At 33.7% G+C, this 19,288-nt stretch overlaps 1 protein-coding gene across 4 annotated transcripts in view; it reads right to left on the bottom strand.

Annotated features, from left to right (window-relative positions):
* Positions 1 to 19,288, bottom strand: part of IP3K2 (Inositol 1,4,5-triphosphate kinase 2) — a 229,704-nt gene that overhangs the window by 23,167 nt on the left and 187,249 nt on the right. The window contains exon 3 of one of the 4 annotated variants that reach the window (XM_072530444.1): positions 8,789 to 9,069. The exons of the other annotated variants lie outside the window; for them this stretch is intronic. Coding sequence (XP_072386545.1) covers positions 8,789 to 9,069 — 281 coding nt within the window. The remainder of the gene's footprint in view (positions 1 to 8,788; positions 9,070 to 19,288) is intronic. 4 annotated transcript variants of the gene reach the window in all.

Below are 19,288 nucleotides of genomic sequence, written 5' to 3' on the forward strand. Positions count from 1 at the left end.
AAAAGTAGGAACTACGTTCAATTTAATGGATGACATATTTTAACTGTCACATAGTAATTTAAATGTTTAAATGATGATAGGTAAAAATTATCTAGCTTCATTTAAAAAAAATATTACGAAAAACATTTCAGAAGTGACACTAATAAGTTAGTTTTCGATAATAATGATAGCAATATTTCTGGTACATAATGATAAAAAATTTAAAAATAAACAATTAAAAATAGAAAAAAGAATATTTTTAACTTTAAATATAAATATACTAATTTATGTCAATCCAAAGTGATACCTTGGAGAACCCATACAATAATTTTACAAGTATATGTTAAGCTAGCACATATAAAAACTCAATTATGTTCAAATTATAAGCTCAAGATTTGTTCGCGATGCTGTAAATACTAACTCTGTTCGTATCTGTACCTTAAAAGTTTTAGCTCAAAGATGACTATGGAGATTTACAGCAGTTTTTAATAAAACAAATGTTTTGTCAAAAACATAAAAAACGAATTAGGTTTTATTTAAAAGTGTTCAGTTCCTGATAAAAGGCTAAAATTCCTACGCGGGATACTTTTCCTTTAAAATAAATATAGATGGTTGCATTTCGATTCAATTCGAGTCTCTTATCATTCTCTTACACGTGTTTCAACTTTTAGGTTTCATTAGAAAGATTTTGTAAGAGTTTTGAGCCGACGCACATCATCCAGGTGACCATTATTAGTAAAACATTGCACCAACAACTGCTAATAGCAACCTCTAACCAGGTAGAATGAAGTCAGTGTCGATAGCGATTAAAGTAAACTACAAAAACCCAAACTAATAAAGCTGATTCGCCGATGTTAGGAATATTTATATTCCATTAGTACAATAACAATTTTTACTTGACTTTCTACTACTAATTTTTACTTTTACTTTACTTTTTCGTGTCTTAATAACTATAGTTTCTGAGCCCAGTATCAGGACGGTTCAGACTGAGCCACAGCGACCAGTCGCTTAAAATATCGCTTTGTGGAGCATCTGTTAGTAGGTTACAGGCTGGTGGTTCGTCTAGAAAAGCGCTTTCTTCATTTTGATCTTCCAGGAATATCTGTCGTGGCCAAAATTTGGCTGACCAAGCGTGAATTGCTAACAAACAACTTAAACACCTTCTAGAAAAGTTTTCCATTTAGGACAAGTAATGAGAAGTCACACACATGAGGTTTTAAGATTGATTTTATCAGGCAAAGTAAAAGGAAGAAGAGGTCAATGAAAAAGGCAACAATTTTTACGCTGGCAATAGAGGCAAAAAGGTTGTTAAACTTGGATCTTTCTAAAGATTATAATAAACAAGACTAATGGCCTTATAACCCTAGAGGACGAACAACAATGATTCCGATCATGCAGATCTTACGCAGACACCGCCTTTGTCTTGGGATAAATAACAGAAAAGTCAATAGAATAGAACAATCCTGCCCGTATATTGATCCAGTGAAGGCATTCAACCGTGTCCAACTAAAAGACATCATACATATTCTCCGTGGTAGACAAATTCCACGTAATCTAATCAAAACTGTGGAAAACATACATAAAGGGAATCAAATTCAAGCTAAAATAGACGGAGAACTTACCAATTCAATACAAGCTGGGAATGGCTTTCGTCAGGGTAAATTTACTGAGCCCGTTCCTAATCAATATTATTATGGATAAAATCATAAGGAAAATGCGTGAAATGATTAATGAATAAAAAATAAGATTAAAATTTTGTGTTATGCAGATCACTCAGCGTTGGTTGCCGAAAACGAGGACGACCTACAACAACTTTCACATCAATAAATTTAACCTCATACTCAAATCGTTTAACCCTCTGTTAGTAGTTACAACCTGAATTATCCAATTATTAGTGTGGCGTGTAGAAAGGATATATTTTTTTTTACCCTCTAGGTACTCGGCTGGTAGATATGTTCTATCGGATCTATCACTGCAAAAACATAATATTCACCATAAAAATTTATAGGATTGTGTGGCTAAGCAAACCGGATATTCTCCAAACGAATTAATGGTTTCAGAACACATACCATAAATTCATAGCTATTTAGACAACATCGGCCCAATAAACGTAGTTCTAGCAACTATTAGTGCTCCCGGTAAGGATCTAAAATGATTATTTATTTGAAAATATATAAAAGAAAAGGAATTTTTCGGCTTACCTGGTCAAGAGACCACTCAAACCAAAATTTTCGTTCTGTTTGTTGGACGTACAAATAGAGAAAGAAAGATGAATGTCGAAGAGTTTACGAGCGCTCCAATTTTGAGGCGGCATAGGTCGAAACCATTAGGACTACATTTTGATTCTTGGAGTAGGTTAGATGCTTCCGCACTCGGTGGATAGATAACGCGAGCAACATTATTTTGAATATTTACTCGGAATTATAACAATAAATATTTTGAAGGTTTTGAAATGGTTACAGTATAAAGTGCCGCAAGTGGGCATGCGTTGATCATTTATAAGATATTTGTTATCAATGCCTAGATGAGTGATATTATTTCTGGTTTCCATTTTTCGCAGATTTTGAATAGAAATAGTATATTGTTTTTAACTAAGTATATGAATAAAAATTGGTTAATGTAACCAGTACTTATTTTTCATTGGTTGACTTAACGCAAATGTGCGTGACAGACTCATATGCACAAGTAAAGATAGGAAGCAGAACATCGATGCCATTTGGTATAAATTCAGATGTTAGGCAGTGGGACCCCTTGTCACCGTTGCTGTTCAATTTTGCTTTAGAATATGCACTAAATAAAATATCGTCTGAGCTGACAGGAGGATTTGCTGATCAAGGATCAAAACTGTTGCTTTCCTTTGCTGATGATATAGATGCAGTCACGCATTCTACAAGAGACGTGAGAAAGGTGTTTTCACAGCTCGAGGAGGAAACAGGTAATATGGGTCTCCGAATAAATGAAGAAAAGACGAAATACATGGTAGTAACCAAAAATCCAAGACCAAGAGTTAGGCAGAACATCAGTATTAATGATCACAACTTCAAAGTAGTTAAGGAGTTTAAATACCTGGGGGCGATAATCATAGTGGACAACGACATAGAAAAAGAGTCTCGGCAAGGATAGCTGCGGGAAATAGAACATTATACTTTCTTTCAACATTATTAAGATCGAAGCTGCTAAAAAGAAAATCTAAATTAACACTGTACAAGTCGATTATTCGCCCAATTATTACATATTATTGCAGTGAAACATGGACTCTCAACCAGCGGGAAATCAATAAGCTTCTAGTATTTGAAAGAAAGGTTCTCAGAATAATATTTGGCCCTCAAAGAGATGAATTCACAGCGGATTGGCGAAGACGCCGCAATGCTGAATTGGTGACTCTGTATGGAACTAAAAACATAGTTAGACATATCAAGGCAAACCGAATAAGATGGACAGGTCACGTGGTAAGATCAGAGGATGACAACGTGTTAAAGACAGTGTTTTTTGAAAGACCAGATGGTCGAAGATCAGTAGGCCGACCGATAAAAAGATGAAAAGATGATGTTGAAGCCGATTTATCTAGAATTGGGGTACAACAATGGGAAATAGAAGCACATGCTCGTAGAGGATGGAGGGCGATAGTGGATGCAGCGAAGACTCACCTCGAGTTGTAAAGCCAGTGAAGAAAAAGAAAAAGTCAGAAGAAGTTATTAAATCTGCTTATTTTTCATTCTATTTGGTTTAAAAACATTTTTTTTGCAAAAATATGACAATCTAAAAATGGCTGACACCTGTCCTCCACGCAACTTACGCACCTAAAGCACGGCTAACATGGTGATAGGTGACACCTATCAGCTACTAAACAAAATGTATGACAAAGACTCTCTAGGCAAGAAAACAATTGTGAAACTGGTAAATACATGTGGGGTAGATGATACTAATGGTTGGCTGCTAGCCAGTAAAAAAGAGTAGAATTGGTCTAGAATAAAGAAAGAAGAAGAGGAGTTTTTCTAAAAATAAAATAGAAAACAACTATCTCTATGAAAATATAGATTTAATATAAAGTGTCAAGTATTTTTCATATCCTCAGCCATCAGATCTCATCCAGCACTGTCGGTGGTATAATATAGTCAGTAGTTACTAAAAATTGCCACGAGAAATGACTTCCTCTAGACATCGCTTAATTATAAAGACACTAAAAGCCATGGGAAGTTACTTCCTCTAGATATTTCAATTTTAAAAACCTTCATTCATTCCTGCATCTGATATAAATTTATGGAGTTCTCCTTGCACTTATCCTGGATCAGCCAAGGTTCGAGATTAGTCTACTTAGGTCACCCAATACTGCTTCTACTGTCTTAAAAAACACGCTCAACATGCGCCACCTTTCTGAGCTTCTGTTGTAAATTCAACCCAACGTAACGCAGAGTCACATTAAGCAACGGTTCCTCTTCTATGCTGATTTATTTTTCTTTTAATGTTTGGCTGCCTCAAAAACAAATCTGCTTCTGCTTTTTAATGTGACCGAAATAATTTCTTATCAATATGCTCAATAGCTCTATTCATCTTTTTTTTTTCAATTTCTCTTTAATTGTGGCCACTACCACTATGGTGTATATAATCTACGTTATTCCAATAAAGTCTTTAATAATTTCATTTTAATTAGACAGAAATGTTTGTTTTGGTATTTTTTTATTTTCACCGTAGATTATTTTAAAAAAACATATTTTAACCATAATGGATGTAATACATATTATATATTACAACAAAGAGCATAACACAATAATTTTGACGTACATTTTCCGCATTTACAGAAATGATTCAGAATCGCAAAACTTAATGTTAAACGAAGAAAGTATTAACGAGCTTTCACGCCATTTAAAGAATACTAGCATGTTCATAAAAACGTGAGAATAGTACTAAAGAACGTGACATTCAATTTCAGTGTACTTCTCTCGTAGATATTGACGTCAATGTATACTTTATAGCTGTATTTTTTAAGAAAAAAGTAGTTTTTACATTATTAATGAAGGTATACTATAGATAAAGCTTGTTCTAAGTGTCAAATTAGTTGTATTATACAACGATAACTAAAAAACCGAGTATTTTGTGTATAAACAGACTTTCTATACTTTGCGAGCTGTATGATTAATATTCATTGACCAATAGACAAAATTTTTATACTTTTTTTTATTTTTCTTTTTGTTTTTTTTATTTTTATTTTTCTTCTTATTAACAAGCTTAACTTTCACTCTAATCTAACCTTTTTTAAACTGATGAGCTTGGTAGTAGCCCGTTATTGTTTTATTTATCTGTGCGATTTTATTCCTGTTTGCTCTCTTTGCTGATCTATACCTATCTTAAATACAGACATTTTTCAATCGCCTTTGTTTACCAGTTTTGTTACTTTCTGCCTATAGTTTCAAGGGAAGCAAAATTACCTCATCAAGAAGGCAAATTTCTATATGAATGTAGTTGCTACATTTAGATTTTATCTAAAGCTTCTAACAGTCCCATGTTTCCAAACGTGAGGTCCACGTCCCACAGGAAGGCAATTTAATTGTTAAAGCGGGCAGTTCGAAAATGGACTCGACAGGAGTTTAACCCTTTCGCTCTGGGCCTTTTAAATGCAATGCTAGATTTAACGAAAAAAGGAAATTTTTAAATAATTGCGGTAAATATTTATTACAGTATTGTGGAAATTAATGAAATCATTGTGACATTTTTTAATATTCACAGTTGGCAACACTGTCCACACATTGACAACTGACCAAGCATTGAAAAGATAACCTTACTTTTCTTTGCCTTTTATTTGATGGTGTTTTAGGACATTTTCTACTAAGTTTGTGTTTTTTTGTATAATTCTGTGTTGTTTTTGGTCATTAGAGCAGACTATCACGTTCAGTAAACACACATTGTGACATCTGTCACAAAAAGAAATCGCAAGAAAGTGTGGAGTGAGTCAGAGGGTAGTAAGCAAGATTTTAAAGCATAAACGAGAAACGGAATCAATGGATGTGAAACGGTTAGGCAAATACGGAAGGAAGAGAAAAACTACACCAGCAGATAAAAGCTTTTTACTTCGAAAGAGCAAATTGGACCCAAAAAAACAAGTTAAGTGCTCCAAAAAGATCTAGCATCAAGTGTAGTGATTTATAACTCAACTGTTTGTTTCCACAAAAAAAACAGCTTCTAACTGAACGAATAGAGACAATGGCTATTGTGGGTCTAAAAATACTCTAATTGTAGACGATTAGAGAAATATCCTATATACAGATGAAACTCACTTTATAGTTCAGGGACAGCGGTAGAAATTTGTCAGGAAGTCTGAAAATGAAAACCTTACACCATCTCATATTGATCAAACTGTAAAACATTCAGTCAAAATGTTTTGGGATGTTTTTCAAACATGGAGGTTGGATCTTTGGTACCAATTGAAGGCATGATGAACAGCCAAAAATGCAAATTCTGTTGGAACAGTGTTTGGCCACAGAACTCCAAAAAGGTCAGCCCCAAGTAGGAGAGATTCTTCAACTGAAATTCAACTGGATTCTGCTCCCTGTCGCAAGTCAAAGCAAATGATGGAATTTTTCAAGAATAAGAAGATTAATGTTTTATAGATTGGCGCGCTAATTCGCCAGAACTGAACCCCATTGAAAATTTATGGGCCATTTGCAAAGGTAGACTGCGCAAAATCGACTGTACCGCAAAAATAAAAATGATAGAAGCGGTCATTCAGGTTTCGTTTCGAGGTGAAAGGATATCTGGGAACTGTCAGAAGATCGTAGAATATATGCCAAAAGGGTTAAAAGCAGTAATTGCAGCCAAAGGGGGATATATTTCCTACTAAATGATGTAATTTCACCTTTATAGTTTTGTCAAAATATAATTTTTTTCTAAATAAACGGTTTTTTCATTAAAACAGCCTATGATTTCATTAATCCTCAGAGTATTGTAGGTATAATTTCGATAGACGAGACCAAAATATCAAGTGGGTGTTTGGCGTTATCAAGTAAACTTTCCTGCGGCAGACGGCAAGTTCCGCAAGTAACCGAGGACGTCTCGCTAAAAAACGCAGTTGTTCCTGTAAGGTGAAATGTAAATACAAAATGGTCCAAATTAATTTTAGCACTTAGGGTATGTCCTGCTTTAACGGTATATACCTAAGTAAAAAAAATAATTAAATATTTAATTACCAGGATAACCAGCCGCCGCACTATAACTTAAAGCAGAACTTTTAAAACCTGTTGTTCTACTATATTTCTTACCGCAACAATACTAGAGATGCTCTGTTTAGTATTCTGAATTATAAATTGACTAATATATTTGCATAAAACGCATTTAACAAAATCACACAATAAATGCTTATCTAAATATTTTATAAAATTAAATTTGTCATATTAAATATTTTAAAAAAGTTATGCCTGGGTCCCGTCAGCGCTCCATACACACGCACTCGCATTGCAAGTTTCTCTTCCATCGCTAGAGGAGATGGAAGGCCAAGGATCGTATAAAACAGCAGCCGCCACACGAGAGAGTTCAAGTTCTCTCAGAGTGTTAATCTGATAACAACTTCACTGGCCCTAGGGTTTTGACTGAACCAACCAGTGACCAGTGACCAGTGACCAGTGACCAACCACTTCTGTTAGAGTATTGATCTAGTAGCAGTTCCGTATCCAGTTTTAAAGTATTGATCTGAGAAAACCTATTCTTTCCCGTAGCTATGTGTTGATTAGTCGCTTTCCGCTCCTCGCTGAAACGAGTATTGATCGGTCCGTTCCATCTCTACTCCTCTGCTATATATTTTCGCAGGTATTAAACAGTGGGTCGCCAAACTGAGCTGCCACCGTAGGATTGGCGTTTGATTATTGTTATCTCGAATATAATTTTATTTTGTTATTTGTTTGTTCTAAATATATTTTTATTTTAATTAATTATAAGTTTTACTGAGTCTGCTGTCTAATAGAGCTACCCGTCACAAGACATACTCCAATATCCGCTTCAGGCAGAAGTCTGTCTCCATAGACTTCCGTAAAAAGAGGTGTGCGTTGGATTGTTTTTATCATTACTAACATTTACTTAAGAATTATTTAAAAAACAACCAAAGAAGCACTGTAAAAATAACAAAAAAAAAACACACAAAAAAGCAGCTGCTCAGAATGGCGGTAAATCATAGATTAAGCCCAGACTCAGAAAGAGTTGTCGAGGTAATAATTACAATAATGACTGAATACAGTTTCATGATCATGAGAGATATATCATTATATAAGTCTTAATGGCTGAAACAACTATCCAGTGGTTATCAAACGGTAGTATTATGAATGAATATGAATAAAAAAAGTAAAAGCGAACACCTCATATGAGCTAAAGAATTTTAAAACACGCTGGAAATAAATTTATAATAAATTTATTAATTTAATCATTTGCTTCGTTAGAAATTATAATTATAAGATTGGTCACATTAATTATTGTACTCCTATCTCCCCCACGTGTTAATAATAATTAACGCAAGACGATCATACTCGTTATGATAAATATGTATTTAGGTACTGGTAGTACAAAATTATTCATTGACGTCAGAGCTTAGAAATTGGGTTAGGTCACGAACCTTTGTCTTACCGGTACAAAGATCGCTTAGTACTTTATACTGGGTCCAATTACGGAGAAGTAACTACCAGGACTAATCATTCATTTACGTTTTTGTTAAACTGTTTAATCATAACAATAATCATATATAATTATCAGTTACTAACTATTTAAAAAGAAATCTGCAATTACATAATAACTCATAAATACTAAATAATTGTTTTACATTTTAAAATACCTTAGTTGTCACATCCCTCTTTGGTTCCGGTACATCAGAATCCCATTCGGAACTCAAATCATCGCTGGACGGATCTCCGTAATCTATACAAATGGGTACTTCTAATAAACTTTTCTGATACTGTTCGTAACCCGTAGTGGATCCCCTTCTAGACCCCAATATGGGGCTAGAAGGGCTGTTGCTTCTCCTAAAATTGCTGCCTCTTCGACCTAGCCGCGGAGAACAGTCAGAAGCTGGGGACGGTGTCCTCGAAGGGGATCGGTTGGGATATAGAGTGTTTTCTGAAAACGTTTTAGTCGTAATTGCAAAAATATATCTTGTTTTTTTTTTCTAATAATATGCATCGGGACGTACGGCGCTTGATCATATTCTGTCACAAGTTTGTGCTTCGGTCAATGATTATATTTATATTTGATCCAGTGGCTCTCATCAGCTTGAGATAGACGGAAATACAAACTCATATACAGGAAGTTTTGGCGTCATTTACGTGTCTTAATTATGAATGAAAAAGTAAAAAATATAGGAATGTTTCCTTGCTTACATAATACACAGGTTTTGAATATATAATATGTTTTAAATCTATGTAAAATACAGATACTCCTATGCTTAAATATATATATATATATATATATATATATATATATATATATATATATATATATATATATACATACATATATATAAGAAATACTGGATGTTATTGACTGTCGATATAAACAAACAACGCAGTTTATTAGGGCTGCAGTCAGTAGGTTTGGCCGGGATGTTATAGAAACACTCTTTTGACTTTTGGTCGAGCTTTCGGAATTCTTTTATTCCTTCTTCAAGACACTGTAATTAGAAGAAAGTGTAAATATTTACAACATATCTCAAATTGTCATTACAACTTACTAGTCGTTTGGATTATTTTTGCAAAGCTACGACACTCAACATTAAAAACACTTATATAAATATAACATTTAAAATAATGGACAATATACATTACAATATACATTTTAAAATTTAGTTGGAAAGTTAAAATTTTAGATCCATAGAGAACAGAAAAAAAAACAAAAAGTGTGATTAAAAAGTAATTAGAAGTTCTTGCTATTATATTAATGGAAGTAGTATATTAAACCTGTCTTGATAGTATGCAACATGTTTTGTATGCAGGTGTATTACGGTGTGTATATGTAAAAGTAAATCTTTATTTTATTTTTGATGTTTTGTCATTAAGTAACAATAAATGTTGCTCAATTTATCTATGTCTGACTTTTTATTTATACAAGACGTATTAGATTTTATGAAACACATTTCCAAGAAAACACGTTTTGAATGGTTTTTTTCCTTAGCCAGAATACAGGAATCTTCAAAATTAAATTCATGTTTTAAAGTTAATGCATGTTCTGTGAGCGCACATGCGTTTATCTTTTTGGTTTTTATGTCGCTGCGATGTGATATTACTCCATTGTGAAAATTACGAGATGATTCTCCGATATACACGTTTTTACCATCGGAACACGGTATAGAATAAACAACATTCGATGACTCCTGTATTGTGAAAGGATCCTTTGTCTTTGTGTACAACTTCGACACCGTTTTCACATTCTTAGTTGCAATTTTTAAGCCACTAACATTTTTGAAAATGTTCAATAGCTTAGGTGTGAGAACTGGAATATAGGGTAGGCAACCATACGTTATTTTAGATTGTGGTAGCTCTGATGTGTTCTGTGTCAATGTCTGTGTCAGTTGTCGGACCTCATTCACCTCATTATTATGAAAATTTTGGTTGTCAGAAAATTGCAAAGGAAAAGGAGAACCAAAAATGAGTTTATTCAAAAGCCCTGTAGGATATGAGTTCTCTTGTAGTATAGATCTCAACTTTTTTAGTCCCTTGTCCCTGAACTCGATGTGTGATAAGTTGATAACCCTAGTTTTCACCAGTCAAACACACCAGTAGTCAAACACACCATGCAAAGATGTTACTAACAAAATTTTAACTTTCCAACTAAATTTTAAAATGTATATTGTCCATTATTTTAAATGTTATATTTTATATAAGTGTTTTTAATGTTGAGTGTCGTAGCTTTGCAAAAATAATCTCAACGACTAGTAAGTTGTAATAACAATTTGAAATATGTTGTAAATATTTACACTTTCTTCTAATTACAGTGTCTTGAAGAAGGAATAAAAGAGTTCCAAAAGCTCGACCTAAAGTCAAAAGAGTGTTTCTATAACATCCCGGCCAAACCTACTGACTGCAGCCCTAATAAACTGCGGATTGATATATATATATATATATATATATATATATATATATATATATATATATATATATATATATATATATATATATATATATATAATGATTGGGGACGTAGTCCTAGCAAAACGCCTTCCAAGATTGGGGTGTCGTATTATTAAAATACAACAAGATTTTATTCTTTCAAACTTCATAACACTTAACATAAATCTACTAATTTACAATAATTTTGTAAATGCGCTGGTAGTAAGTTATCTGTTTATGGAAATATCTGTTAATCTTGAACTAAAACGCTTAAGAAAAATGACAGTTTTTTAACTTATCGAGTATCGACTGTACAGTGTGTATTTTATGTAGAGTAAGGCGAGAGTGTCTTGAAAAATGTCATTCGTTAACGTACAGATTTTTAAAGGTTTTAAATCTAAAGGGAGGCGTGACGTAAAAGTTATTTTACGTAAGAGTTTTGTAAAATAAAGGGGAACAAAGTAATTTTATGTTGGAGATAAAACAACAACAAAAACGAGATGAGGAAAATACAGCAAATAAAAACAATTCTTACGCTAAGAGGATAAGATATTAAAACAACTAACCAATAGGAGGCAAACGACAAAGGGTTTGTTGTTTTACTAGTCTTACCTTATCATCACGACCAGGGATAGAAGGCATGGTATCCTCCTTGACTAAAACTATATCATTAATCTTCAAGTTTTCAGCAGATGACATCCATTTTGACCTATTTTGGAGTCTATGGAGGTACTCAACCGACCACCGTTTCCAAAAGTTTTGCTAAATGAAGGAAAGACGTTGACAGAAAGGAAGTCTATGTTCTGGTACTTTGGTAATATCAGATTCAGGGTAAGCTGTTAGACTACTTCCAATTAGGAAGTGTCTTGGAGTTAAACACTGAAGATCAGGGAGATCACTAGATAAGAGGCAGAGAAAGTTTTAATTGAAATAGGGACCGACAAAATCCACACCAAGGTTCTCAAAAGGTCAACAAGCGGAGCCAAAACAAGAAAATGGAAGTCAGAATAGATGGACAAACTACAGAACCTATAGAAATAGGCAGCGGAATGAGACAGGGGGCTCTTTGAGCCCTATCAAGTTTATTTGATTTAGGTATAATTTGTCATTTTAAAAACACAACGTGGTCGTTTTATTCTTAAATCCAAGGAAATTAATTATAACAGATGCTACTCAACACAAAATCAGCAGATCCAATACGATAAAAAAAAAGTAGATAAAACATGGTTAATCAAAATTGGTTTTTCGATTTGGTGTGCAACACTTAATTAATTTTATTTCTTTAAAGAAAAAAAAAACAGTGAAGTCCTTAATAGAAGTAATTGATCTGCAACTTGACGATAGCATTTCATGATCACCCATGTGTTTCAGAGTAACTAGACCACGACCGAGTTAAAATCTTATTTACTGAGATAAGCGCAGACCGTATAAAAAACCAATGTGAAACGATGTAATGAAATTTAGAATAGGTGGTGTAATTTGTCTAGTTATTGGTTTTCTATTCTTATCTGAAACAATTGTATGCATCTTGCATTTTTAATTCGCCACGCATAAAAACCAATCTAATCTTAAAAAGGAAAATGTGTCAGATTTGTTGAAATATATTACATCATAAATATGTTGTCGTTGATTAGTAGATATGGGCATACTTTGCAGATTTTACGGTAAAGATTTGGGCATTGTATTAAAATAGGCCAGCATTATTGTATATCGTTTATAAAAATATGCAAGCAATGAGTACTTTCTCCTAGTAGTACTATAAGTACGTAGAAAAGAGAGCTACGATAATTTATTCTAAAAATAACTGGTTACCCAGGTAGGTGTATCAGGCATTATGCTAACTCCTAGATACTCAGAAAAAAAAGCTACGCTACAGAATAGATGAGACTGGCGGCAATAACAAATTTCATGAAAAAAAAAGCTATAAAAGAGTTAATTAAAGAAGAAAATCTAGAAGTGAGAAAACAGAAACAGATCAGCATTCATAATGATAAAAGATATCTTCAAGAGTCGTTATTGACCACTCAATACCAAAGTCTCTATCCTCAGATGTTATGTATTTTCTATCTTATTATAAAGAATAGAGACTCGAATGCTTTCTGAAACTGTTTTTAAAAAAGCTTGAGGCTCTCGATATAAGAAAGTCTCTATTCTCAGATGATATGTATTTTCTTATCTTATTATACAGAGTGAAGGCTTGAATGCTTTCTGAAACTTTTTTTAAAAAGCTTGTGATGTGTAATGGGGAATTTTAAGACCGGGCAATTAACGTTAAGGTTCTACGTAGAATGGGGAAGAAATACGAGATCATTCACACAAAGAACCCAAATTAGAATATCTAGGCCATTTTATGAGAAACAAGCAGAGATGTGGCTTATTGCAACTTACTTCTTTAGCCCTTTAACCATTGGTGAACTTTACTTCCCGACCTCCAGTTTATATTGTAGCGTTTTATTTTTCTGGCTTTTAAAATTTTGGTTAGCACTGTACCAAGCCATGCTGTTTTTCAAGTTCCCATGCCATTTATTTTGTCTGTGTGTAATTATGTTAAATTAACATAAAACTTTCCACGAAAATAACCTCTTTCCCCCAAATACGTACTTAATAAAAATGTCTATATTGCCACTCAAATTTCCAAATAAAACTAACCGATCACCACGAGATCATCTCATTTTATAGTTTACTGTCGCGATGTCTGCTGTGTTGGGTTGTATTTTTGCCACGTATGTCATTATTGATCTTATGACTGTTTTGTAAATTCCGCCTTTCATTTCTTTCCCGATATTTTTATTTGTCCATATTGTTTCATTCAGTATGAATAATTCCATTCAATGTACGACAACATTTAAATACCCACTACGATGTAAAATCGAAATTGATGGGAAAATAATAAAGCAGGAAGCAAGGTTTAGATATCTGGGAATAGATATAACTAGTTACGGAGATGTTGAAGAAGAAGTACGACAACAAGGCTTAAAAGCAAGTAAAGCGGCGAGATCTCTTAATGACACAATCTGGACGAACAAATACCTAAGACAAGACAAAAACACAATAATCTATAAAGCAGCAATTAGACCTATATTAACATACACGGCGGAGACAAGACCTGACACATCTAAAACGAGACGACTACTAAAAACAACAGAGATGAAAATACTTCGACGAATATCAGGGAAAAGTCTGTTGGATAGGAAGAGAAGCGAAAACATAAGAAGAGCTTGCAATATAGAAGAGATAAATGGATTGGTGACAAAACCGAAACAGGAGTGGAACGAACACATTAGTAGAATGGCAGAGGATGGATAGTACGAATAGCACGAGATAAGTCACCAAATAGACGAAGAAGTATTGGCAGACCAACAAAAATATGGTGCGACAATTTAAACAATTTAAGAGGCTAATATTGATGAAGAAACAGGCTTTAAAGCCTACATACGAGAAGGAAGAAGAAGAAGTTTCATTCGGGCAACCTGCGGCTCTATTTGCTCTATTCACTTGATCTTCCACTTCTGTTTCGAGCTTTCCATAGATAGATAATGTGTTTCCTGGATATTTAAACTCCATCTATTGTTCTATTATCTGATCTTTCAGCGTCAATTTACATCTAAGTAAATTTGCTGTTATAACCAATTTGTATTGTTGGTGAAATTAACATATCAAATTTTCTGACTGTTATATTGAATTGGTGCAGCATACGTTGTAAATCATCTTCACTTCAAGAGAGTAGTATTGCGTCGTCTGCATAGCAGATTATTTGAAGTTGTTTTTCTCCCATTTGGTATCCTTTTTTAGTTCTTACTTTTTTATTATTTCATCCATCATCAGGTTGAACAACAGAGGACTCAGAGAATCTCCCTGTCTCATCCCATTGCTAGCTTCAATAGGGTCACTTAGTTCTTCTTCCACTTTTACTTTTATTGTGTTGTTTTGGTAGATATTTTTGATCGTTTTGATTATTCCTAAAGGTATCTATCTTGCGTACAATAAGTGGCTAACTTCCTTTAATTTGACCCGGTCAAAAGTAAACCTTAGAATATTTCAAGTACCCTACAGAAAAAAATCTAATGGTGTGAGGTCCGGTAACCGAGCTGGCCATTCTATCGATCCTCGTCGTCCAGTCTATCTACCACGATATACCATCAAGGTAACGTGTTACTGTACCATAATAGTGTGAAGGGGCACCATTTTGTTAAAACGTTATTTGCAAGTTGACAAAGTTATCTGGATTACCAACAAAAAAACGCCCACCTAGCAGTTTTTCATAGGACAGGCACCATAAGAAGAAGAAGAATACAAATGAATCTGCTTTTACAAATGAGATGTTTCAATAATATATAGTCTACTGTCATCAGTCGGCAACACTGGTATCATAAAATAGAATTACCTAAGTTCACTTTAATGTATTAAAGCAAGTGCATGACTATCTGAGTTATTATTTATAAAATTGCAAGGATCCGTTACTTACTTCTAAATATAATAAATGGTAATTAAAGTATAAGGTGTTCTGCATACAATAATCTAGTGGGACCGTTTGTTGCCTACCGTAATTTTATAAGTAATCACAATTGTCCATCAAAAAGGTTAGAAGAAGCTGTAAATAATACATATGACTCATAAAAACCGGTTGCATCTAATCAGTTTGATTATACTCCTAAATATGGTGAAGATAGAAGTGAAGGAAGAGATCAAATAAGCGATGAAGAGAAGGAAGGTAACAGCAGCACTGAAGCAGCAGATATAGACAGCAATGATGAACGCCATTCAATGAATGGAGACAACAGTAATAACGGGAATAGTAACTCTACTAAGTTGAATCCCAATGTAACCACGAATGTTCTAACTTGTAAAATATCTTTAAGAAGAAATGATAAAGATCTAATGGCAGCTGGCTGGCAGGATACTGAAGAGGTCCAATGTTATCAAACTGCCACTCAGCATCTACATTCACATCTAAATCAGATTAAAAAAAAATTGGCAAAAAATGTACTGTTACATGCCACGAAGCGGTAGTATTTTACAATAAACATATGGGAGGGGTTGATTTGGCTGATCAAAAATTACCAGCTATGATTTAGATAGAAAATCTACTAAATGGTGGCGTTAAGCCTTCTAAAATTGTTAATGGCACCTGTAATCATGGATAATATTTTCGGAAATTCAGAAGCAAAGGAAGAAAGTTCTTCTTCTTCTTCTTCGTGCGACTAGGATTACTCCTGTTTGTCTGCCTCTTATTCTGTTTCAGTCGTTGTCGACTGTATATTATCTTTCCACCTTTTTGGCGGCCTTCCAACGGGTCTTCTGCCATACGGCTTGTTGTTTTTACAGATGTTCGCTAATCTATCTGGTCCCATTCGGTTTACATGTTCCCCCCAGTTTTTTTTCTTGTTTTTATCCACCTGTTAATAATTTGAATTTTGCATTGTTCGCGTATACTTCTGTTGGTTTGTCTGTCTCTTAATGATATGCCCGCTATTGATCTTAATACTTTCATTTCGATATTGTTGATTTGTTGTTTCGTCTTTCTTGTATCGGTCCTTGTCTTCGCTGCATATGTTAGGATTGGTCTTACTGTTGTCTTGTATACTTTCATTTTGCTTTCCGTAGTCAGATATTTGTTTCACTACATGGTTTCTCGGAGACAACCACTTACTCTTGCACTTTTAATGCTTGCCTTGTGGTCTCTGTTCTTATATCCCTGTCACTAGTGATCTCTACTCCTAAGTAATTGAATTTTATTAGTTATTCTACGCAGCTCTTTACTGATCACTATACATTTAGTTTTTTCTGCTGATATTCTCATATTAAGTTTGTTTGCTGTGATATTGAAGGTGTGAGCTGCCTTTGTAGGTTATCTTCGTTATCAGCAATTAGTACTGCATCATCGGCATAGTATCGCGATTTTATGCGCTCCCATGTCGTTTTTTTACTTCGTGAATTATTTGATTCATCACCATATTGAATAACAATGGGCTGAGTGAGTCTCCTTGGCGGATTCCTCCTTTTAGTTCTATGCATTCTGTTTCCCCTGTTGGCATTATAACTCTGGTCTTGTTGTTCTTGTTAATTTCATTAATTGTCCCTATTATCTGATGGTCTATTTGTTCAGCTGGTAATAAATTTAAGATGTCATTTCGCTTCACCATGTCAAAAGCACTTTTTAAATCTACAAAGCACATGTATGTTGGTTTTCCATATTCAATAGACTTCTCTATTATTTGTCTGGTAATAAAAATTGCGTCTATTGTGCTGAGGTTCTTCCGGAAGCCTTGTTGTTCATCTGCCATGTTCGTTTTTTCCTCGATTTTATCTTTTATGACTGCCGTTAACAATTTTAATGTACTATTCATTAGACTAATGCCTCTATAATTTTCAGGATTTCTCGAGTCTCCCTTTTCATGAAAGGAAGAAAAGTTCATCTTCTTAATTATTTAGTATCTGTAGCTGAACACTTGCCGAGTTTGATGCAATGTACCTTTACGCAAAAAGTGTTTTTTAACATTCCACTCATAATGCTGGGACTCTAAAATTCCAGAAATTCGAAACTGCTGTTGGGGCCAAAGGTTTCCACCGTCGTAGAATGGCAAAGGAGAATTTTACGACCATTATATACAATATATCTAAATTAATTATTGTGATTATAAAAGTCTAATATGTAAACATGAATTTAGTTGTGAAAGGATTAGAGTAAGATGTAAGGAAAAAGAATCTTTTGGCTTTAAAATATGAAAAACGGTTCAAGACATTTACAAACGGACTATTCAGAATAGCTGCCAGTAAAGTAGGGATCATGATGCTGATCGCCTACATCCAAAACATATAGTCACTGTAAGAAAGGTTGTTTAGCACGATTTGCTTATTATTCCAATTTGTTTACGAACTTTTTATTGTCTATCATGGGAATAAATATACAAATAACAACAACTATCACGCAATATAATACCACATAGAACCTACAACTTCCCACTTGGATGCATTCAATGTAGACATCGGTTTGTTAAGATTAATATCTTATTAATATTCATAATTAATGCTAAAAAACTCTCTCGATGTTGTTTTGAAAACATTTGAATTTTTTGTTGTTAAATTGACGGTTTTAATAAAATCGTGGGCGTCCGTGACGTCAATTCATTGTTAACCTTAAATTTTCAAGTAGCTTAATGGACATTCATTTAAATAAATTACTTTGTGATGTCATTGCTTAATAGTTCGAAGATAAAACTATACAATTAGAAATTTATCTCGACGTTACAATAAAAACTGGAGCAAGAGTTTAATTGATTCTGAAATAGATTCGCCTAACATGTTACGTTATTTATCAATGGAGGCTTTGAAGCCGTTATCAAGGGCAAAAGTCCAAAACATTTCAAGATGTGATATTTTGGTTAGATCTATTTTTATACTGATAAATTTAACAAGGCATTTATAAATATGTTAATTGACAGGGAAGGATGGAAGGAAATCGTGAAAAAACTGTAAAGGCCTGATGGTGTCACCACATCCCAAAAGGGAATAGGACTGAGGTGGAGGAGGAATAGAAAGTATCGGGTTATACGACGCCGAACTTTGGAAGATCAGTCAAAAAAACAAATAAAAAATTAGGGCAATGGAAATGGACTGTTGGAGACGATGTTGCTGGCACACTAGACTTGATACAGTGAGGAACGTGAACATTAGGAGAGAAATGGAAATTGACCTAGACATAATACATGCTATCAAAGCCAAATTCAAATATCTTTACGTAAGCAAATGTAGAAAGTAGAAAATCTTTATTTTTATAGTTCACAATGAAGAATCAAAAAATTATTATATTTTTAGTAGGTTTAATAAACCCAGTGTAGTTACCACTAAACCACGCATATTTTACATTGATAACGTTAAGTTTAGACGTAATAAACACTTTGCTAGTTTTATTAAAAGGTAATTTATGTAACAAACGTATGTAGTTACTTTGACGAAATATAAATATAGTGTAAAATGTTAATAGTTAAAAAGAACGCTGTCCTTGTAGCTTATTAAAACTACGAAAAGAAAACGACATAAATACAGTAAATAAAATAAGTTTACTATATTATGTCCATATACGGGAAATGTTTTAAAAGTAAGCAACGTTTTAAAACAAAAACAACCTTAGTTTTCTTAGCAATTTGTTACAGGATCGATATTATTATATACAGTGTGGCGCACCGCAAACGAAACAGAGGCATTTACTGGCAGATGATTCAATTTTTGAAAAA

Source organism: Diabrotica undecimpunctata, chromosome 4, assembly GCF_040954645.1.
Source record: "Diabrotica undecimpunctata isolate CICGRU chromosome 4, icDiaUnde3, whole genome shotgun sequence".
Lineage (NCBI taxonomy): Eukaryota > Metazoa > Arthropoda > Insecta > Coleoptera > Chrysomelidae > Diabrotica > Diabrotica undecimpunctata.